This window comes from Phoca vitulina, unplaced genomic scaffold (genome assembly GCF_004348235.1).
Source record: "Phoca vitulina isolate PV1807 unplaced genomic scaffold, GSC_HSeal_1.0 scaffold5, whole genome shotgun sequence".
NCBI lineage: Eukaryota > Metazoa > Chordata > Mammalia > Carnivora > Phocidae > Phoca > Phoca vitulina.
The window spans coordinates 65161322-65185161 of NW_022589708.1; the positions used below are offsets into that span (position 1 = coordinate 65161322).

Sequence of the window (23840 nt, forward strand, 5' to 3'; positions counted from 1 at the left end):
GGAATGAAAGAGTCTTTTCACTCCCTGCTTCTTTGTGCCCCCATGCCAGGCCCAGCACCAGCAGTGGCCCCGCCTTCCTTCTGCGAATGCATGCTTCAATTCTAGAAGGAAATCGTAGGCGACTTGCCCAGGGAGGATTGCTCGTGAGTAAAGGAATAAGCTTTATGATAATTACTAATCACTATTATTTTACTTATGCACTATATCCCTCCTTTGAGAAGGCATTTAAGGGACCACTTTGTTGTTTAAGGGCTGGATGTCTGTCCCATCCTCTACCAGGCCTCAACATCCTCAGAAGGCAAGGGGATAGAGTCAGCCCTGGCTCCATGTCTCAGTGCTTCCTGCAGTGCTGGGTTGTTTGCCTTGCACACACTAAGGGCTCCGTGGGTATCTGGCGAATTACTGAGTGAGTGTGAGAGAGGAATGTGGGAAACCGGCAATGGAAAGCAGAGGGAAAATTTCCCGTTTGCCAGACGAGAGGGACAATTCCTGAGAACTGAATCCTTTTGTTTTTGCTTTACTTTTAGGAGTAAAGATAGTAAGAGGACACAAAGTTGTGTCAGGGTCACCCTGAAGTCAAGCATGGCAACCCAGATCCTTATGTATGTCCAAGTCTGGGAAAAGAGTATTTTCTAAGAGGGTAATGCCTGGGCTGGGAAACATTCCAAACCAGAGTCCAGGCAGTCTTCACAACTGGGATAAGTTATGTTTCCAAATGAAAATGAAAACCCAGAGTTAACCCAAAAAAGCAATGGTGAAATCATATCGAGATTTGGAGACAAATTGATATCTGTCATTTAACTCAGGTATCTGCTAATACTGTGATAGCAGTTATCCTGAGGAGTATCAAACTAGAATGTCAGATAAACTCTCCATCGCAATACTCCTAATAATTCTATTTTTTTTCCTACTACAGCTTCTGCACTAGATTTTAAGTGACTAAATGAATTAATATTTTTTTTTTTATTCTGTCTGAGCCTTTTGCTATTTAAAGTCTTAATAAACAGTGACATGAACAAGATGTTGACACTTGGAAGAAAGAAAGATGGGACAATGACCTTGGTGGCAAATCAATAGCTGATTTAGTTTAGAGAAAAATGGAAGTATTTGAAGAAAAAACCCTGCAATTTGTTTTTTTGAAACATTATATTTATGCTCAAGAAACTTATGGTTTGATACATTAGGGTTTTAAATTTTCACTTTAGTAAAAATTGATTGGAAAATATAAAACAAACATCTAAATATGTAGATAGCTTGACTTCTCTAAATATTGAATTTGACACACACAGTAACCAACTGATTAAGTTGACAAGATGTTTTAGGTTCTAACACCTTAGCTTGCAACTCTATTAGGAAAGGCATAGAAATGACATATTAGAAATAACTTCCCTATTGGCAATTTTTTTAAAGTTAGGAAGAATAAAAACATCTTGGCTGGGAATCATGGAGATTGTGGGGAAGTCATATTCTAGTTCAGTGATTGATAAACATGACCTGAATGCCGAAATTCTCTCTGTTTTGTTTTGGATGACCCTTCTTCCTCAAAAGCTTTCTGGATTGGTTTTTGTTTATTTGGAAGCTCATGTGAGCCCCGTGAGGGGAGAGGACATGCCTGTGTGGTTAATTCCTGCATCCCCAGCAGCTAATGAAGTTCCTGACTCATGTGGGTAAAATGGAAGGGAGATAGGAAGCAACCAAAGAAACAGTATTTTTTTGTTGACATGTTTAAAATATCTTAAACTGATCATTTCCTTGAAAGAAAAACAATGAGCTTTAAAATTTTGTAGCCATGATCATTTTAGAGTTTATGAATAGTCATATACATGCCTTGAATCCTTTTCTTGTTTGTAATATTTAGACTTTAAGCATGTTGCAGCAGGAACAGGGAATGCACAAATAAATTATGGACTGTAAATTTGCTGAGGTAAATGCTTATTCATACTTATTCAGAGAATGTATTATTTTTTAAAGCTTAATAAAAGTAATTTTAATATATGTGTCTATTGTTATGTTTGAACCAAAAATTCTTTAGGTTGAGCCTAATACGATCACACTGGTAAGTGAGAAGGTGTCACCAGGGAAGCAGAAGTTCTGCTTCTCCTTTGCCTATGTAACTAGCAAGGCTGACAAAACACGGACGTCTACCTCCCCATTTGTTCTCAGATGCCCTGCTCTAAGAGGAGCTCAAATTACACTATTTTAAAACCACAAAAAAGTGCACGTAGGCTTCCAGCCTTTTATAATCAATATATTTTCAGAACTCAGCTGTGCTCAAAATTTCAGCTGGAAACTGAGTATCAGAAATGGTGTCAGTGCTTCGTACATAATAGATACTCAGATATTTGACTGTTTCTTTGAAATTGCTGAACCAGAACTTCTATCCAGGCAGGAAGATGGAAAGGTGAGAGAAATATAAGATTCGCTTCAAAATAATGAGGAAGTCCAGAGACTTCAAGGGAGGTATCCAAGGCAAGGGTGATCATGGTGGCGCCGGTGGGGCTGATGGTGGGGAGAGGAGTGCGATCATTTTGGTGGAGGGAGAGGACGAGTTTCCTCTTGAGGGCAGTTGTGGCATTTGAGATAGATCTAGAAAGCAGAGTGTGTAGAAAGTATAGTTTGTTCTGGAACTTGACCTTGGTCAAGTTAAGTATGCAAACTTTCCGTGCCTCAGTTGTCTCATAGTAAGACAGAAGTAAGAATAGCACCTGCCTTGAGGGCGGATGTGTCCTGAAACTAATGAAGGTCAATTTTCAGGACCCATCACTTGTGCCTGTCCAGGTATTTATTTTTGTAAGTACTAATTTTGATATTTGTAATTTTATTTTATTTTATTTTACTTAATTTTCTTGTGATAAGAACACTTAACATGAGATCTATCCTCAAAAAAATGTAAGTGTGCAATACAGTGTTGTTAACTATGGCACTATGTTGCAAAGCATATCTCTAGAACTTACTCATCTTGTGTAATTCAAACTTTATATCCATTGATGAGCAACTCCCCATCTCCCTCTGCTGCCAGCCCCTGGTAACCACCACTCTAGCCTCTGAGTCTAGGAGTTTAACTATTTCAAGTTATCTCATATATGTGGAATCATGCAGTATTTGTCCTTTTGTGACCGGCTTCGTTCACTTAGCACAATGTCTTTCTTCAAGGTTCATCCATGTTGTAGCATACTGCAAGATTTCCTGACACTTGTATTTTTTCTGTTCTTTTTCTTCAAAAGGAACCCTAAAACTGTGTAAGTTTTAGGCTTCAGGGAACTTGGAGCCATTTCGGACAATGCTTAGGATTGCTCTCAGGATGAAATGAGCTAATTTACACTGAGTGTGTGGTGCACAGTACTTGCCAGAGGAGTGTCAGCTGTTTTTATTCTGTGGAGGTGAGATATGGCTGATGGATACATCTAGGATGATCCCTGGGCATTCTGGCTGGGGCTACGGGGTGCCACGCGCCCATAGACAGACTTGTTTAAAAATGAAGGAATACTGGTTCAATTCTGAATATGTTGAAGTGTGAAGTGCAGATAAAATATTCAGTGGGTATCCAGAAATGGCCGTGAAATAGTTAGGAACAGAGCTCAAGAGAGAGGTTAGAGTTATCAATTTGGGAATTATCCAAATGCAAAAGATAGTTCATGTCACAATTATGGTTGAGAAGGTTCGGGGCCAGTGTGAAGAATGAGAACTGAATAGGGCTCAGGGCTGAATCCTGGGGGACACCAGACTTTAACAATCAGATTGTGGTGGTGGTTACATGAATCTATATAATTTCATGGTCTTGTATACTCCCCTGCCCTCCACAAAAGAGCATGTGTAAAAACTGGTGAAATCCGAGTAAGTCTTGTAGTTAACTGTACTGTGCTGGTATAGATTTCCTGTTTTTAATACTGTATGATGGTTTTGTAAGATGTTATCCTTGGGGAAAGCTGGCTGACGGGTACATGAGACCACTATTCTTGCATCTTTTTCTGAGTTAAAGTTAAAAATAAGTTAAAAGTTAACAAGTTAAAAGTTAAAAATAAATTAAATAATTAAAGTTAAAAGTTAAAAACAAGGCTGTAGCATTTGGATTGGGCTGAGCCAAAGCAGCCAAATAATTTAGAGTAAGATATTGTGTGCTGATATTATTTTTTTTTTTTTTTTTTTTTAAAGATTTTATTTATTTATTTGAGAGAGAGAGAATGAGAGAGAGACAGCACATGAGAGGGGGGAGGGTCAGAGGGAGAAGGAGACTCCCCGCCGAGCAGGGAGCCCGATGTGGGACTCGATCCAGGGACTCCAGGATCATGACCTGAGCCGAAGGCAGTCGCTTAACCAACTGAGCCACCCAGGCGCCCCTGTGCTGATATTATTTTTATGGCTCTCTTGCAGTGATCTAATTTCAGGCTAATTTCAGAAGAATGCAACCAACTGCACAAGCTAAAACAACTGTGACATTCCTGCTATAATTTGTCTCTGGTCCATAAGAACCCTAAATCTTTATAGGGGAAAAAATCAGGCAGAGGCAGAGAAGACTAGACAGAAAAATTCTGAGAAGGGGGTGAACCAACAGGGAGCAGCTCAGCATTTCTCTGTGGCACCAGGAATCAAAGAGAGGGAGAAATGCCTATTCAACCCAACACCTGACTTATTCCCAAGACACTAGGAAAACAAATTCTGTTTCATTCACATACTTCCACAGAAAAATTAATAAAGGAAAAATAAAATCAGCTAGATTTTTTTGGTTGTTGCTTTGAGAAAAAATAAAATCATTAATAATCTTTAGATTTTCCTCTTCTCATAGATCCTGGGGGATGGAAGGACTATTTGAAGTGATTTGGTTCCATGCTACTCAAAATTTGGTCTGTGGATGCCGGCAACATTGGCATCCTGTGGGGGCTTGCCAGAAATATAGACTCTCCGGCCCCACCCCAGACCTACTGAAGATGAATCTGTATTTTTCAAAGTATTCAGAGGATGTGTATGCACATTAAAGAACGCAAAGCCCTGGTCTTGCCAATCCTGCGTTTCCACCACATTCATTATCACCAACAGAAATTTAATAAAGAGGACAATTATTGCCAGAAGTTGGGAAGATAACCTCACATCATCGAAAAGATCCATGGAGTAAGATACTAATTTTTAAATTCGCTATGAACAAAATCTCATTTTTTTAAAAAAATTATTTATTTATTTGTCAGAGAGAGAGTGCCCAAGCAGGAGTGAGGGGCAGAGGGAGAAGCAGACTCCCCGCTGAGCAGGGAGCCCAACTTGGGACTCCATCCCAGGACTGTGGGATCACGACCTAAGCCGGAGGAAGCCATTTAACCAACTGAGCCACCTAGAAGTCCCACAAAGATCTCATTTTTAAAAAAATCTTCCTATTCCATGTGCTGCTCTGCTTTCTTCTGCTGGTTTTGGGTTAGCAGCTGAGAGGCAGCAGGCTGAGGGGTCCTTTGCAGGTGCCAAGCAACCCCTGTGATGGCTGAGCTTGGTAGAGGGAAGGGCCCACACTTGTGGCCCCTACAGCTTCCACCTGGCCAAGGCCGGGAGCTTTCTCTTCCCCGTAGTGTGGAGGCTGCCTGCGAGGGGCTGGAGCTCAGAAAGAGCCAGGGAGGAGAGAGGCAGTAGGGATTCTACATCCTGAGGTATGTCCCTATCCAACAGCAGTGCTTCCTTCTGAGTGTGATATTGGAATGCCTGTTTTGTTCAATGACGGGCTCACTACTGGACAGGTTGTTTAACAGAGATACAGTGAATACATTGCACTCGGTTATGACCCAGGAGATCTGGGGTTAGCCAAGCCCCTCCAGGACAGGTCACCTCACTGAACCTCTGTTTCTTCTTCCATAATACATGGGTCATATTTGCCCATGTTTGGTGTGAAGGTTGGAGTGATAATAAATGCCAGCCTAAAATGAAGGGTCATAGGGATTGCACAACATAGTATCTGCACAAGCCTGCTGACAGCTGTGTAGCATCACACAAGCATAAAATATTTTTATCATTGATACTCACGATGACAAGAGTTGATCTTAAAACCAAAGAGCAAAAATATCAACTGTAAATATATCTGCTGTAATTAGTATAGCTTGATTATAGGAATGTTGTAATATGAAAAGTAAGTAGTAACCATAAATAGTGAAGTTTAGTGAGTTTTCAGTTTTGGCTTCCCATTAGAATAAAAAGAGGGCTTTTAAAGAATGCCGGAATTTTAAAAATAACTATGGTAGTTAATGTTCCTCGAGATTTATGAACTATGCTCTTGATAATCTATTAGGTGGAACCACGTGAAAGTGCTTGTATCCACATTTTAATATGGTTCCATCCAATATTTGCATTATGGTAAATTTGAAAAACATGGGAAATTTGCTTTGGTGGTGGTTTTGGTTGAAAACGTCATGGATTCTATGATCCAGAACTTTTTTGTTGTTGTTAGAGAGTTCAGAAATACCACCCTTAAAAAGACAAATTCTTTTAACCATTTGAGGTTCTGCTTAATGCATTTTGTTCCCCAAAGTTTGAGGTAATACAGATGGCATGCATTATTCAGAAGATTGGAATAGAAACGTATATACTTTGATTTGCTTCCAGTTGGAACCAATTACCTTATATCAGTGGTGAAATCGATACAGACAACATTACTAGGTTAATGGGCAATATCGTTACACTGAATTTTAGCTCTATGATAGTATGTCTGTGCCTAATGTAAGTATTGGAGAAAGACAACAACTCCCATGACATTTCTGGGCAGAGTAATCTATCTATTACAGATTTCCAAGTTATAACTGAACTTTCAGAGCCTGCCTGGCATCTCAAAAGGTTCTTTGTCCATGGAGGTATTAAAGGACTACAGGGAATAGGAAAGTGTCACTTTGGGTTGAAGGTGGTGGCTATGTTAACACACCAACGTGAACATTCAGAACTTAAGGGAAGGGGATGGAGGGGCGGGCGCCTGGGTGGCTCAGTTGTTAAGCATCTGCTTTCGGCTCAGGTCATGGTCCCAGGGTCCTGGGGTCAAGCCCCGCATCGGGCTCCCCGCTCGGCGGGAAACCTGCTTCTCCCTCTCCCACTCCCCTGCTTGTGTTCCCTATCTTGCTGTGTCTCTATCTGTCAAATAAGTAAATAAAATCTTTTTTAAAAAAGAAAAAAGGGTAGGGGAGGGAGCGGGGGCTAAAAAAAATTCTTACCACCTTATGCAAAAAACTTTTATTTGACAAGTTGAACTCGCTTGCCTCTCTGGAGCAACACACTTCTTCAGAGATCTTCACAGATCTGTGAAACAGAGAGAGTAATACCCATAGGGTGTTTCAGAGAGTAAAATGAGGTAAAATGAACACAAAGTGCCCCAGCATAATGCTCGGTACCTGGGAGATACTAAACAATTGTTAGTTCTCTTTCTCTCTGCTTTTCCCATATGTACAATCACCTCCAGTGTCTCCCATCTCAGTAAATAGCATCTAGAGGCATGTCCAGTTGCTTAACCCCAAATCTGAAAGACACCCTGACATCCTCCTCTCTCTCCACCTCCCCTCCCCGCTCCCAAACTTCTGGGAACCTATTAGGATAGCTCTAGGACTAACCATTCTGGGCTGCAGATTCGGTTTTACGTGTTATTTTATTGGCAATGGAGGAATTTTCTCCAAAGATAAAAAATTTAAATACCAGTAGAAATATATACGCATATATCATTTTAAAATTACCCAAGTGATTGCAAAGTAAAATAGCTACCATTTATTCAGCATCTGCTATGTTCAAAGTGTATTTTTGAAATTTAACAACCTCTTAAATAGTACTTACAATGTGCCAGGCACATTTGATTTAATGGAAACAATTTTTATCCTAAGCATTTTAACACGGACTGATTATCATGACCTTGTTTTACCGTGAGGAAACGGTGGCACAGATAGGTAAAGTAAATTTGCCCAAGATCACAGAGGCAATCAGTGGCAGATTGAGAATTTGAACTCAGGCAGCTTGTTTTAAGGTCTGTGCTCTTGACCACTCCAATCGGCTGCCTTTTGTGAGGTACAGAGCACTGCATACGTTATCTTATTTAATCCCCAGTGTCATCTTATGAAGTAGCTCTTGTTACCTGAATTATACAAAAGAGAGAACTGAAGCACTGAGAGGAAATTGCCCAAATTTATGTAGGCAGTAGGTAAGACTGCTAGGATTCAAACACGAATTCATTTGATAGTCCATGATTCTAGTATACATTTATTTTTAGAGCCAAATCAAAGAAACCAGCAAATTTGTAGTCTTGGCAAAATTTTCTCTGTCCTAGGATGTTTCAGATTCTTCCAAAGTATGTTACCTTTTGGGAACTGGATAACCAACCTTAAGATACTGTGTTACAGTAGAAAAACGCAAAGGTTTTAAAGCCAAAAACTCCAGTTTAAATTATAGTTCTACCACTTACCATTTGTGAGATTTTGATCATGTTACTTAGTGTTAACAAACTTCATTCTGTATGGTTTGGAGAGAGGGGGAATTCAAAGATAATATATGGAAACTATTCATACTGAGCATACAGTAATAGTTATTCAACAAAACATTAATTTTGACAAAACAGCGATTCTGAAAACAATCTTTGGGAATCTTGGCTTTGTTAGGTGTTTGCTGTGTTGTTTGGAATATATTAAACTTCCTGAGCTTCCATTTCTTCATCTGACGATAGCCTCTTTATTGGTTTATTGGGGGGTGAAATAAAATGAGGGAGGTAAAATGACTAGTCAAGGACCTTCCACACAGTTGGGCTTCAAAAAATTGATACTGCTATGACCCCAAATTTGACTTTTCAGAAAATTTAATGGAAACTGTTTTCATCTGAAAGAGTTAAATTCCAAAGTCCTTAGTTAATATATCCTGATGGAGTAATTTATAGACTCTGAGAGTAGGCTTAATACATATGTAGTTTCTGTGGGCTGTTGAAAACTGGGTATTGTTAGCATTTTGATTTCTATCACTTCGGTAGTGCATAGGAAGCACCCCACTGTTACAAGCAAGGCTTGCGACTAAATACAGTTCAGTGATGCTTAGCTATGCTGTGATCTGACACCATAGGAACTTGTCTATATGTAAATTAAAGAATTGTTTTGGATGACAGAACTGATTCTTTTAAAAAGAAACAAGTATTTTCAAGTTCCACCTCTGTCCTGAATGTGATTTTTTAATAGCCAGTAACCTCTTTGTTGGTAATAACAATACCAATTGTTCCAAACAGACTGAGCCTATAGAAAAAAATAAATTCAAATTTATTTGATTTCTCATCTTCATATGGCACCAAGTCTTTGCAGCTATATTAGGTGGACGAGTGTTTTTTAAAGTTTGTGTTGCTGTAAGAAAAGAGACTTTATTTTTAAAGAAACAGCTTCAATTAGAAATCCAAACTGACCAAAAAAAAAAAAAAAGAAGACTAAGAAACATAAACTGTTCAGAAAATAAATATGATTGAATGATGAAGAATTTCTGGAAAGAATTGCTTGAAAAGTTTTAACTATGAAAATATAACCATTGGTATATTTTTATAAAGTGTTACAAAATTAGCAGGCTTTTGTTTTTCTTTCTTTTTTAATTTCATGAACATCTTTGCTTATGAACTCTATATGAACTTATGCATTCAAATCTGTGTTTTGTTGAGTATTGTGTTCCTGGTTATCTGCTATAACATCAGTTTATTTGGGCAGTCAGGCTGGGATGGGCCAGCTCCAAGAACTGAGAGTGCTGAAGAAGGGATTTCTAGACCTAGATCTTTCCACTGAAATTGCCTGGATATTGCCAGAAAAGTATTAGCTGTTCTGCAGTGGGAATCCCTCCAACACAATCAGGATATCCAATAATGAATTCCTAGTGTTCGGTGGATTTTACCAGCAAGTCATCACACATTTTTCTTCTTAGCTTCCCTAATAAGTGACATACTCAAGAGGGGAAGGGGCTAGTGTCTAACTAGTTATCACAGCCAACCAGCCCTAAAGATACCTTCTTAAGAGTCTTTATTCTTATAACCCCTAATTACATGGAACTTGAAAAACCTTTATAAGTCTACATGGGATACTTAAATATAACCACCATTTTAATAATGTTGAAGATGTAACCACTTTGGTGTTTTATCAAGGGGTTCTTTCACATTCCACTTACAGGTTTCTTCTATAAAAAGACAAGCAGAGTTTAAACAGAAGTTCAAACTTCAGGTATATTCTTGGTGATCTCTGACTGAAGGGCATTTATATTTTCTTTGCACTCCATTTTTACCTCTTGTAGAAAATCTGATGCTGTCTTTGAGATGTCCAAAAATTCCCAAGGGTTTTACAGTCTCAAGGACACCTCTGAGTCTAGGCTTTTACTTTCCCTAATTCAGTTCATGGATTCTCTCAGCATTATTCATATATTTGTCTTGTTCTGGACCATGTGAACAAGATGGGTATTGAGCCTCTTTTCTAAATTTCTCACCAAAACAAAACAAAAACAGAACACAAAGAATTTTTTGAAAACTACACTGAAGGATTCAGGAAACTTAGGCTTCTTACATCACAATAGCAAAAACAACTTCAAATGCAGAATCATACAACTTTTTTCTTCTGAGTCCTTTGTCAATCTACCATGTTGCTTTTCTTACCTTCTCAGTTTTCACTGCCCCGCATTCCCCACTCCACCTGCTGCCAGTCTGCTCACTTGTAATGTACTATTACAAAATGCTGTAAGTGTTCATTTATTTTCTCTTATTTGCCCGTGTCCTTGGGGACTCACCCTGACTCTAAGTGGTTTACCAAGATTTCCTTAAAACAATGCGGTTGCTGTAAGAAGAATTTTGGTGTTTGGTTTTAAACTCTACCCCACCCCCTTATTATGCATTTTAAGTGTATAGAAGATGAGGTATTTTACTAAACCAGCCATTAGCCTCTGTATAACATAATATAAAAAATATCAACTTGGCTAGAACAAAGCCAAATCAGACTAGTAAGAAATATTAAAGGAATTGTTTTCCATACTTTAATAGATTGGTTTTTTTTAAGGAGATTATATATATATATATAATTTGCTAAGGAAGAGACTCAATATTTCATATGGAAATATAAACTTACAAAGCCTACGTAAGTATCTCCAACTCTATGAGTAAGACATTACTTTTATCTATTTATTACTCAGTTTCTAAAATGCTGCATTTGTCCAGCATCCACTATTTGCTCTGCAAGGGGAAAATTATACTGTACTAAGAACATCACAGTTATTGATCTTTGGTCAAATTCATGCTTTCCATATGCAAAAAGTTTAAGGAAGAAAAGTGTAATGACATCATACATTGAAGACCTAGCCTCATGTGGAACTCTTAGAATATTATCATCACATTAGTCTTCAATATATTGTACTTAGCAGGAGTTTTATTTTACACCGAGTCATTCTATTGAGTTTAACATGAGCTGGGAGCAAAGGTAATATCACCAGTGATAACCTAAATCAGTTCATTTTATGTGGACAGAATTTCTCTGCCTCTACATTTATAAATATTAAAATTAGAATAGAATTGAAGCTGAATTCTGTCCCATTCTAGAAATAAATGATAATCATCTAGAAATATATGAATTGGAAAAAAGTCCCTGTCACCTCTTCAAGATATATTTCCAATAAATATATACTTCTTGTTCAATAAATATTTATCCAAAGATAAAATACATATAAATACAAATAATTATAATAATCCCTCTACCCAGGAGGTATTTTTCAAACTGCTTTAAATATAATACATAGAGTTCACTCATTTTAAATGTACAATTCAATGAATTTTATTATATTTACAGAATTATAAAACCATCATCACAATCTAATGTTAGAACATTTCTATCACCCTAAAAAAAGAAAACCCATGCCCATTTACAGTCAATTCCAATTACCAACCACAGCCATAGGCAACTACTACTCTATTTGCCATTAAAAAAATTTACAAAAATAGAATCATATATGTTCATGTCTGGATTCTTTCACTGAGGTTTATCCATGTTGCAGTATTTTTGGAACCAAGTAACACCCACTATATGGATTTATCACAATTTCAAAAATCTATTCATCAGTTGATTGATACTTGTTTGGGTTATTTTTACTTTTTGGCCATTTTTAAAATGCTATGAACATGTCTGTCAAGTATACCTGGACACTTTGTATATGTGTACCAGTATTTGTATTGTTTGTATTATATGTATTATAGGTGTTCTATTTCCAGAATAAGGCAGGATTCAGCACCAATTCTATCTCAATTTTAACATTTATCGATGAGAAAGCTGAGAAACTCTATGCACCTAAACTAAATAAAGAGAAGTGGAAGGAATTTTATAACAGCAGCATCACTTGATTTTTTTGAACCAAGAGATATGAAAACATGTACACAACTTCACCTCTGATGGAAATTGCAGGTCATAAAGTAAGTCTACATATAACTTTTTAAGAAACAGTCAAATTGATTACCAAAATATGGCTGCATCATTTTACATCGTACCAGTAATACATGAGGGTTTGAATTTCTCCAAATCCTTGTCAACACTTGTTAGTATCCATCTTTTTTTATTACAGATATTCTAGTGGGTAAATAATGACATATTGTGGTTTTTATTTCCATTTTTCTAAAGACTAATTACATTGAACATATTTTCATATGCTTTCTGGCCATTTGTATATCTTTGGAGAAATGTCTATTCAAATCCTTTGCCCATTTTAAAATTATATTACATACCTTTTTAGTTATTAAGTTATAATAGTTCTTTATATATTCTAAATACAAGTCAGATATAATAATTTGCAAATAATTTCTCATAGTCTGTGGGTTGTATTTTCAATTTCTTGATGGTGTCTTTTGAAGAGCAAAAGGTTTTAATTTTGATGATGTACAATTTACCAAATTTTCTTTTATTGCTTATATTTTGGGGGTGATAACTAAGAAATCATTGCTTCACCCAAGTTTATGAAGATTTACTCATGTTTTCTTCTAAGGGTTTTATAGTTTTAGTTCTTACAGTTAAGTCTTTGATCCATTTTGTGTTAATTTTTTAGTATGGTATGAGATAAGGGTCCAAATTCACCTTTTTTGAATGAATTTCCAATTGTTCCATTTGTTGAAAAGAATATTTCTTTCCCATCAGATTTTCTTGGCACTTTTGTTGAAAACCAGTTAACTGTAAATGGGCTTATTTATGGGTTCTTAATTCTGTTCCATTGTTCAATTCTATCCTACGTATGTTTGTCCTTATGCTAGTACCAAACTGAATTGATTACTGAAGCTCTGTAGTAAATTTTTATATCATAAAGTGTGGGGGGAGCTAAGATGGTGGCATAGTGGGAAGACCCTAGGCTTACCTCGTCCCTCAAACATAGCTAGATAACTATCAAATCATTCTGAATACCCAAGAAATTGACCTGCGGACTGACAAACTGCACAACTAGAGGGAAAGAAGAGGCCACATTGAGGAAGGTAGGAAGTGTGGAGATGGGCTTTAGGGAAGAAATGGATCATGGGTGCTGCAGAGGGGAGGGAGCCCTGGTTGCAGAAATAGGCAAGACAGAGTGGAGCACACAGGGATATGCACAAGGGGAACACTTCCCCAAAGCCATTGGCTGGGTAAACAAGAGGGGCTGATTTTCATGAGTTTTTGCAACCAGTGGGGCTCAAAAACTGGAGTTTTAGAAGTCCACAGGCTTGGCTGGGATAGAGTCCTGACGGCACTCCCCTACTCCAGGAGAGAAGGCATGCAAGCAATCCTGGGGTGGATGGCACAATCTGAGCATCACCAAAGGCTCATGGGGAGAGACTATTCACTCTTTTTAGAGTGCATCTGTGAGAGGTGACATTTGCAGTGTTGCCTCTCAGGTGACAAAAGATCCAGTGGACACCATTTCCCTCCCCCACCCCTCAGCATAGGCACAGAGATACCTGCTGAGGGTGGCTAACCCAAATACTGGAGCTTTAGCCTGCTTTGCTCCAAATTCCATACCCCTGTGTTCTAGTGTGATTGCCCTTCTCAGTCAAACTTGCATCAGTCCCAGCATGGCAAGACCTTCCCCTGGAAGACCAGTGCAGGTTCCCACCTCACCAAGTCCTTAAAGTTTGGAGTTTTTAAAAGTCAGCAGATTTGGCTGGGGTAGAGCCCAAAGTGCAATGCATTGCTCCAGGCAGGCAAGCACCCTGGAGACAGACAGCATGAAAACAGCAATCTGAAAAATGCCTGGGATGCACTAGGAGAAATTATTCGCTCTTCTGGGAGTGCTTCTCTAAGAGCAGCAAGCATTGAGTCCCTTCTCTGGCGACAAAGAAACTGGCTGGTATCATTTCCCTTCCCCACCCCTCAGCATAAACCAACTTCACTAAACAGCACAGTGCCAATGCTGGCTGCCTAACCTGCTTACACCAAGTCCCACCTCCTTGCACTCTGCTGGTACTGCTTTTCTTGGGCAGGTGTGCCTAAGGACCAGCACAGCAGGCCCTTTCCCCAGAAGACCAGCACAAAATCCTGAACGCACCATGTCTACCAACCACAAAGTTCTACAGGCTTCAGTTCTAGAAGTAGCATCAGGTTTCATTTAACAAGCAGACTACAGCACACCTAGTTAAAACTCACCTCATTCTGGCCAAGGTCCAAACACTGCCCACTGCGGGCAAGGAGAACCTTTGCAGATGACTGACCTGAGGGAAAGAGCAGCCAAAACATAGCAGCAGAGCATAAACAGCACAGACCAGAGACACTCCTTGGAGCACCAGGCCCTGGACACTATATGGCCTCCCCTTTTTAAGGCCATTACTCTCAGGAACAGGAGATATAACAGGCTTTTCTAATGCATAGAAGAAGACAGAGACCTAGACAAAATGCCAAGACAGAGGAATTCATTCCAAAAGAAAGAACAAGGTCACAGCCAGAGATCTAACGGAAACAGATATAAGTAATATGCCTGATGGAGAATTTAAAGCAACAATCATAAGGATATTCACTGGACTTGAGAAAAGCTGGAAAGACCCTTACCACAGAGATAAAGGAGCTAAAAAACAATTAGAAATTAAAAATGCAATAACTGAAATTTGAAACCAACTGGATATAATGACCTAAAGGATGGAAGAAGCAGAGGAACAAATAAGTGATATAGAAGACAGAATTATGGAAAATAATGAAGCTGAACAAAAGAGAGAAAGAAAAACTACGGATCACAAGAGCAGACTTAGAGAACTCAGTGACCATATCAAAAGTAGTAACATTTGTATCATAGGAGTCCCAGAAGAATAAGAGAGACAAAAGGGAGCTGAAGGTTTATTTGAGGAAGTAATAGCTGAAAACTTACCTAATCAGGGGAAGGAAACAGAGATCCAAATCCACAAGGCACAGAGAACTCCCATCAAAATCAACAAAAGCAGGCCAACATTAAGACCCTGTAGTTAAATTTGCAAAATATAGTGATAAAGAAAAAAAATCCTAGAAGCAGCAAGACATTTCCCTAACTTGCAAGGGAAAGCCCATAATCTACTGGCAGATCTCTCAACAGAAACCTGGCAAGCCAGAAGGGAGTGACATGATATATTCAACCTGCTGAATGGGAAAAATCTGCAGCCAAGAATACTCTATCCAGCAAGGCTAACATTCAGAACAGAAGAAGAAATAAAGAGTTTCCCAGACAAACAAAAACTAAAGCAATTTGTGACCACTAAACCAGCCCTGCAAAAATATATTAAAAGGGACACTTTGAGTGGGAAGGAAAGACCAAAAGTGACAAAGACTAGAAAGGAACAGAGAAAATCTCCAGAAACAATGACAAAACAAGTAATAAAATGGCACTAAATATATATCAATCAATAATTACTCTAAATGTAAATGGGCTAAATGCTCCAATCAAAAGACATAGGGTGGGGCGCCTGGGTGGCTCAGATGGTTAAGCGTCTGCTTTCCGCTCAGGTCATGATCCCAGGGTCCTGGGACCAAGTCCCACATTGGGCTACCTGCTCAGCAGGGAGCCTGCTTCTCCCTCTGCCTCTGCCTCTCTCTCTCTCTCTCTCTCCCTGTCTCTCATGAATAAATAAATAAAATCTTCAAAAGACATAGGGTGTCAGAATGGATAAAAAACAAGACCCACCTATATGCTGCCTGTAAGACTCATTTTAGACCTAAAGACATATGCAGATTGAATGTGAGGGGATGGAGAAACATTTATCATACAAATGGACATCAAAAGAGAGCCAGAGTAGCACTACTTATATCAGACAAACTAGATTTTAAACCAAAGACTGTAAAAAGAGATGAAGATTATGTCATAATAAAGGGGACTATCCAACAAGAAAATCTAAGAATTGTAAATATCTATGCCCCTTGGGAGCACCCAAATATATATATGAAACAATTAATAACAAACATAAAGGAATTCATTGATAAAAACACAATAATAGTAGGGGACTTTAACACCCCATTTCCAACAAGGGACAGATCATCTAAGCAGAAAATCAACAAGGAAATAATGGCTTTGAATGACAAACTGGACCATATGGACCTAACATATATATTCAGAACATTCCATCCTAAAGTAGCAGAATACATATTCTTTTCAAGTGCACATGGGACATTCTCCAGAATAGATCACATACTAGGTCACAAATCAGTGCTCAACAAGTACAAAAAAATTGAAATCATACCATACATATTTTCTGACCAAAATGCTATGAAACTTGAAGTCAACCACAAGAAAAAATTTGGAAAGATGACAAATACATGGAGGTTAAACAACATGCTACTAAAGAATGAATGGGTCAATCAGGAAACTAAATAAGAAATAAAAAAAATACATGGAAACAAATGAAAATGAAAACACAATGGTTCAAAACCTTTGGGATGTATCAAAAGCGGTCATAAGAGGAAGTATATTCTAATATAGGCCTATCTCAAGAAGCAAGAAAAATCTCAAATAAACAACCTAACCTTAAACCTAAAGGAGCTAGAAAAAGAATAACAAACAAAGCCTAAAGCCAGCAGAAGAAGGGAAATAATACAGATTAGAGCAGAAATAAATTATATACAAGCTTAAAAAAAAAAACAGATTAATGAAACTAGGAGCTGGTTCTTTGGAAAAATTAATAAAATTGATAAACCCCTAGCCAGACTTATCAAAAAGAAAAGAAAAAGGACCCAAATAAATAAAATCACAAGTGAGAGGGGAGAAATAACACCACCACAGAAGTACAAAGAGAATATTATGAAAAATTATATGCCAACAAATTGGACAATCTGAAAGAAATGGATAAATTCCTAAAAATACATAAATTACCAAAACTGAAACAAGAAGAAATAGAAAAATTGAACAGACCAATAGCCAGCAAAGAAATTGAATCAGTAATCAAAAATCTCCCAACAAATAAAAGTCCAGTCCAGATGATTTCACAGGGGAATTCTACCAAACAGTTAAAGAAGAGTTAATGCCTATTCCTCTCAAACTGTTCCAAAAAACAGAAATGTAAAGAAAACTTCCAAACTCGTTCTGTGAGGCCAGCATTACCCTGATTCCAAAACCAGACAAAAACTCCACTGAAAAAAGAGAACTACAAGTCAATATCCCTGATGAACATAGATGCAAACATAGATGCAAAAATTCTCAACAAAATACCGGCACATCAAATCCAACAGTACATTAAAAGAATCATTTACCACCATCAAGTGGCATTTATTCCTGGGCTGCAAGGGTGGTTTAATATTTGCATATCAATCAACATGATATACCACATTAATAAAAGAACAGATAAGAGCCATATGATCCTCTCAATAGATGCAGAAAAAGCATTTGACAAAGTACAACATTCATTCATGATAAAAACCCTCAACAAAGTAGGGATAGAGGGAACATACCTCAACATCCTAAAGGCCATATATGAAAAACCCACAGCTAATATCATCTTCAATGGGGAAACACTGAGAGCTTTTCCTCTACAGTCAGGAACAAGACACGGATGTCCACTCTCACCACTGTTATTTAACATAGTACTGGAAGTCCTAGCCTCAGCAATCAGACAATAAAAAAATAAAAGGCATCCAAACTGGCAAGGAAAAAGTCAAACTTTCACTATTTGCAGATGACATGATACTTTATATAGAAAATCCAAAGACTCCACCAAACAATTGCTAGAACTGATACACGAATTCACTAAGGTCACAGGATACAAAATCAATGTACAGAAATCCATGGCATTTCTATACAACAATAATGAAGTAGCAGAAAGAGAAATTAAGGGATCAATCCCATTTACAATTGCACCAAAAACCATAAGATACTTAGGAATAAACCTAACCAAAAAGGTAAAAGATCTGAACTCTGAAAACTACAGGATGCTGATGAAAGAAATTGAAGATGACACAAAGAAATGGAAAAACATTCCATGCTCATGGATTGGAAAAACAATATTGTAAAAATGTCTATACTGCCCAAGACAATCTACACATTTAATGTAATCCCTATCAAAATGCTACCAGCATTTTTCACAGAGCTAGAACAAACAATCCTAAAATTTGTACGGAACCACAAAAGACCCAGAACAGCCAAAAACGATCTTGAAAAAGAAAAGCAAAGCTGGAAGCATCCCAATTCTGGAGTTCAAGTTATATAACAAAGCTGTAGTGATTAAAACAGTATGGTACTGGCACAAAAACAGACACATAGATCAATGAAACAGAATACAAAACCCAGAAATGGACCCACAATTATATGGTCAAGTAATCTTCAACAAAGCAGGAAAGAATATCCAATGGGAAAGAGTGTCTTCCAAACCATAAGAGACTCTTAATCTCAGGAAACTGAGGGTTGCTGGAGTGGAAGGGGGTGGGAGGGATGGGGTGGCTGGGTGATGGACATTGGGGAGGGTATGTGCTATGGTGAGTGCTGTGAATTGTGTAAAACTGATGAATCACAGACCTGTACCCCTGAAACAAATAATACATTACATGTTAATTTAAAAAAAGAGTGTTTTCAACAAATGGTGTTGGGAAAAATGGACAGCAACATGCAAAAGAATGAAACTGGACCACTTTCTTACACACCATACACAAAAATAAATTCAAAATGGATGAAAGACCTAAATGTGAGATAGGAAACCATCAAAATCCTAGAGGAGAACACAGGCAATAACCTAACCTGGTCATAGCAAATTCTTACTAGATATGTCTCCCGAGGCAAAGGAAACAAAAGCAAAAATAAACTATTGGGATTTCATCAAAATAAAAAGCTTCTGCACAGCAAAGGAAGCAATCAACAAAACTAAAAGGTAATCTATGAAATGGGAGAAGATATTTGCAAGTGACATATCTGATAAAGGGTTAGTATCCAAAATATATAAAGAACTTATAAAACTGAGCACCCAAAAAACAAATAATCCAGTTAAAAAAAATGGGCAGATAACATAGACATTTTTCCAAAGAAGACATATAGATAGCTAACAGACACATGAAAAGATGCTCAACATCACTCATCATCAGGGAAATACAAATCAAAACCACAATGAGATACTACCTCACACCAGTCAGAATGGCTAAAATTAACAACTCAGGAAACAACCGACATTAGCCAGGATGCAGAAAAAGGGGAACCCTCTTGGACTGTTGGTGGGAATGCAAATGGGTGCAGCCGCTCTGGAAAACAGTATGGAGGTTTTCCAAAAAGTTAAAAATAGAACTACCCTACAATCCAGCAATTGCACTAGGTATTTACCCAAAAGATTTAAAAAAAATACTGATTCAAAGGGATAGATGCACCCTGATGTTTATAGCAGCATTATCAACAATAGCCAAATTATGGAAAGAGCCCAAATGTACATCAACAGATGGATGGATAAAGAAGATATATATATATATATAATGGAATATTACACAGCCACCAGAAAGAATGAAATCTTGCCATTTGCAAGGACGTGGATAGAGCCAGAGAGCATTATGCTAAGCAAAATAGGTCAGGCAGAGAAAGACAAATACTATATGATTTCATATGTGGAATTTAAGAAACAAAAGAGATGAACCTATGGGGAAAAAAAAGAGAGAGAGAGGCAAACCAGGGAACAGACTCAACTATAAGGAACAAACCGAGGGTTCCTGGAGCAGAAGTGGGCAGGGGGATGGGTAAAATGGGTGATGGTTATGGAGGGCACTTGTAGTGATGAGCCCTGGGTGTTATATGAAAGTGATAATCACTGTATGTTAACTAATGGAAATTTTAATAAAAACTCAAAAAGCAAAAGAAACAAAACAAAACAAACAAACAAAAATGTCCTTCACCTTTGTTCTTTTTCAAGATTGTTTTGGCTATTCTGGCTCCCTTGCATTTCCATGTGAGTTTAGGATTAGTTTGACAATTTCTGCAAAATAGTCATCTGGGATTTTCTTAGGGATTATGTTCCATCTGTAGATCAATTTGGGGAATATTGCGATTATAACAATATTAAATCGGTCTGCGAATATGGAATGTCTTTCCATTCATTTAGGTCTTCTATAAACACTCTCAGCAATGTTTTGTAGTTTTTGGTGTACAAGTCTTGCACTTATTTTGTTAAATTTATTCCCAAGTATTTTGTTCTTGATAGTATTCTCAATGACATTCTTAATTTCATTTTTGGAGCCTTCATTGCTAGTGTTTAGAAATACTATTGATTTTTGTATGTTGATCTTCTATCCTGCAACTTTGATGTACTTAGTAGCTTTGTAGTAAATTTTACGGTTTTTTTTTTTTTTTTTTAAAGATTTATTTATTTGAGAGAGAGAATGAGATAGAGAGAGAGAGCATGAGAGGGGGGAGGGTCAGAGGGAGAAGCAGGCTCCCCGCTGAGGAGGGAGCCTGATGCGGGACTCGATCCCGGGACTCCAGGATCATGACCTGAGCCGAAGGCAGTTGCTTAACCAACTGAGCCACACAGGTGCCCCTACGGTTTTCTATATATAATAACCTTGTATTTAGAAATTTCAAGTTTTTAAACACTTTAACTTTTATGGCTATTGCAAAATTTTAAAATTAGATTTAAATTTATGTACCTATGATGCAAAGAAGTTTGATAGGTGATCAAGAAAAGACTTTCCAGAATAAAGAAATATTATATTGGGATAAATTTTCATGAAGAACTATGGAAATACAGGTTCAGGAAGAAAAGGAATCATGTAAAATTTCTCATTAAAGAAAAGCTTGTTCATGTAGTTATAAAAATTGATGGAGGATATCAAATTGCCTGGTATTTAGGTTCCACTGGCTACATTTAGAAGGGTTATGTAGCAGTTTTATTTTACAAATGTCAATTTACTATAGAACACTTTGCATCTTTTGCAACTATTTAAATCAGATCAAAATTTTTATGTATGGTCTATCTAAAAATGAAGGAAAAGGTACAGTCACATTTTTCCAGAATTCTTTTAGGGAGAACAAGAGCAAAATCATTTAAACCCTTGTATTAACGCATACCTTCCTAACAGGTTTTTCTCTTTGGGATGACTGTTACCTTTCTTCGATTTGGGGAAATTCCCAAATGGCCCCTAAGTTAAAAGCCTCACCCAGTGATCACACAACAGTCCTCATCATTAATTAATTTTGATTGAGTAAATAATTCATCTAGAATTAAGTCACTGCCATCCCTCAACAAGTCACTTAGCTAGGCGTAAATGCTCAGGGCACTATATGTATAATTTTTTAAAGGCAAGTCTATTGAAGAATATAAAATGTCATCTATAGCATTTTAGTAATTTTAAAGAAGTTTTGGAGAAAGGTAAGGTATGTTCACTTTGATTTTCCCTTTTTAGCCTCTCACAATCATAAATGGTATTAGCACAGTTGCTCTTTATCCTGAGGAGTCAGGAATTTAACATTGACCATACTGCTGCACACACACACACACACACACACACACACACACACCTCGAGACCTTGACACACACAGATTGACCATATTGCTACACACACACACACACACACACACCTCGAGACTTTGACCATACTGCTACACACACACACACACACACCTCGAGACTTTGACACACACACTTTGACCATACTGCTACACACACACACTTTGACCATACTGCTACACACACACACACACACACACACCCAGTCGTTTACCATTGGAGGTAACTGTCCTAGAATACATTAGTAACAAAGATTAACACACACACACACACACACACACCCTAGACTTTTACCATTGGAGGTAACTTAGAATACATTAGTAACAAAGATTAGGTTCCAGAAGAGTTGGGAGAATCAGCCTTTGTTCTCTCTCCCACGTGCACTGTGTCCAGGGCTCCCTCTAGCCGTGACCGCTCTCACTGGCCACCACTCTTTCCTAGCCCCTCCAGCGGCCTTGGTTCCGCTCGGGAGAAAGATATTGCGCAAGCGCGGGGGCTGACGACGTGGCCGCGAAGACCAGGGTTGGGGGTCTGCGTTGAGCGGCTGGTTCACGTGATTCTCTGGGAGCCTTCCGCCCTCGTCCTTTTCTCCTCACAGAGTTTCACCTTGACTCCAGGATACGAAGCTGGCTGACGTCTCCTCACACATCATTTAGAAGGTCAGCGTGGGAAGGACTTAGGTTGGGCCGGCGGAGGGTAAGCCACTCGAGTGGGCATCAGGCGAAATCCGACCTGCTGGTTCCTGCCGCGGGAGCGAGGACTGGCGGGCCGGGCGGCGCGGCCGCGAGACGTGGCGCGCTCTGGAGCGCGCGACTTGGAATGCTTTGTGAGTCCCAGCGTCGGGTCGCGCGCGCGTGCGAGGCGCTGAGAACCTCGGGAACGGTCTCGGCCTAGCGCTTCGGAGTGGCGCGGCGTCTGAGGGAGCAGGTCGCTGGGCTGCGGCAGCCGGCAGCCGGGCGGGGAACTCTTGAAGTGGCGCTGAAGCGCCCGAGGTCTGGAAGGCACAGGTGGGGCGGCGGCCGGCGGGGAAGGATTTGTCCTTGGCGCGGGCTCCCACCCCCCCGACCCGGAGGCGGGCGGGTCGCGTGAGCGCCTGGCGGGGCCGGGGGAGGGGCAGGGCAGAGAAGGCCCGGAGCCCTCATCCAAGTATCAGACATGAAACTTTCGTTGAAGGAAGCAATTTAGAGAGAATAGTTTGAGAAGTTGTTCTCTTAGCCCCCATTTTATGTTTATGGAACCTAACCTTCGAGCTCCGCGCTCCCTACGCCCTTCACTCCCATTTACTGGCTGACGCTGCCTCCCACTCCCACCCCTTTGATCGTGCACTTGGAACATCCCTGTTGACCATTCTTGCTGCCTCATACGCGATGTTTACTTGGCTTCGAAAATGGCTGTGGTTTTGCGCCCTTACAGCTTCATGAAAGTTCCATAGTCTTTACAAAATGTCAGCAACCAATAGCAATTGTATTGGGAATGGATAGCGCACGGATTTTGCTTTTTCGAATAGATTTGTTCATGTTCATTAGGGATCGAGCATCGCAGAGGCTCTCTCCGACCTAATTTCTATGTCTGGAAAAAGTTGCTCTTGGAATGTGCAGTTTCGTGACACGGCATTATTGCGTTACGGTAGGGTTGGCCCATTTTCCCACTAACTAATGAATTGTTTTACTCTTTCACTTAAGGATCCTCGAAATTTACTTAATTGCATTTTAATTTAATGGATTTGCGTTCAAGATTGTTGCTGCTTCTGAAATACTGGTTTAAATATTTAAGAATTCAACAAGTTTTCTTTGAAATTTCCAAAGGCAAAACCAAGAAAACGGGAATGTAAGAATGCCCCCAGTTACGAACGGAGCTACTTTTTTATTGCTCTCCTTTGCAATAACAGACCCCATTTGGTGACTTTATAGGAAACCTGTTTGAAACAGGAAGGTTTTATGTTGGTTCTTTCTCACCTGTGGGCTTTCTGAAACGCCGTAT

At 38.8% G+C, this 23840-nt stretch overlaps 1 protein-coding gene across 7 annotated transcripts in view; it reads left to right on the forward strand.

Moving 5' to 3' along the window:
- Nucleotides 1–67: 67 nt before the first annotated feature.
- The window catches only part of SPART (spartin), a 51200-nt gene continuing 27427 nt past the window's right edge, over nucleotides 68–23840 (forward strand). For 2 of the 7 annotated variants that reach the window (XM_032403174.1, XM_032403175.1), the window contains exon 1: nucleotides 23226–23486. In XM_032403174.1, coding sequence (XP_032259065.1) covers nucleotides 23426–23486 — 61 coding nt within the window. In that variant the 5' untranslated portion in view covers nucleotides 23226–23425. The other 5 variants (XM_032403179.1, XM_032403178.1, XM_032403177.1 and 2 more) reach the window with 5 other exon arrangements.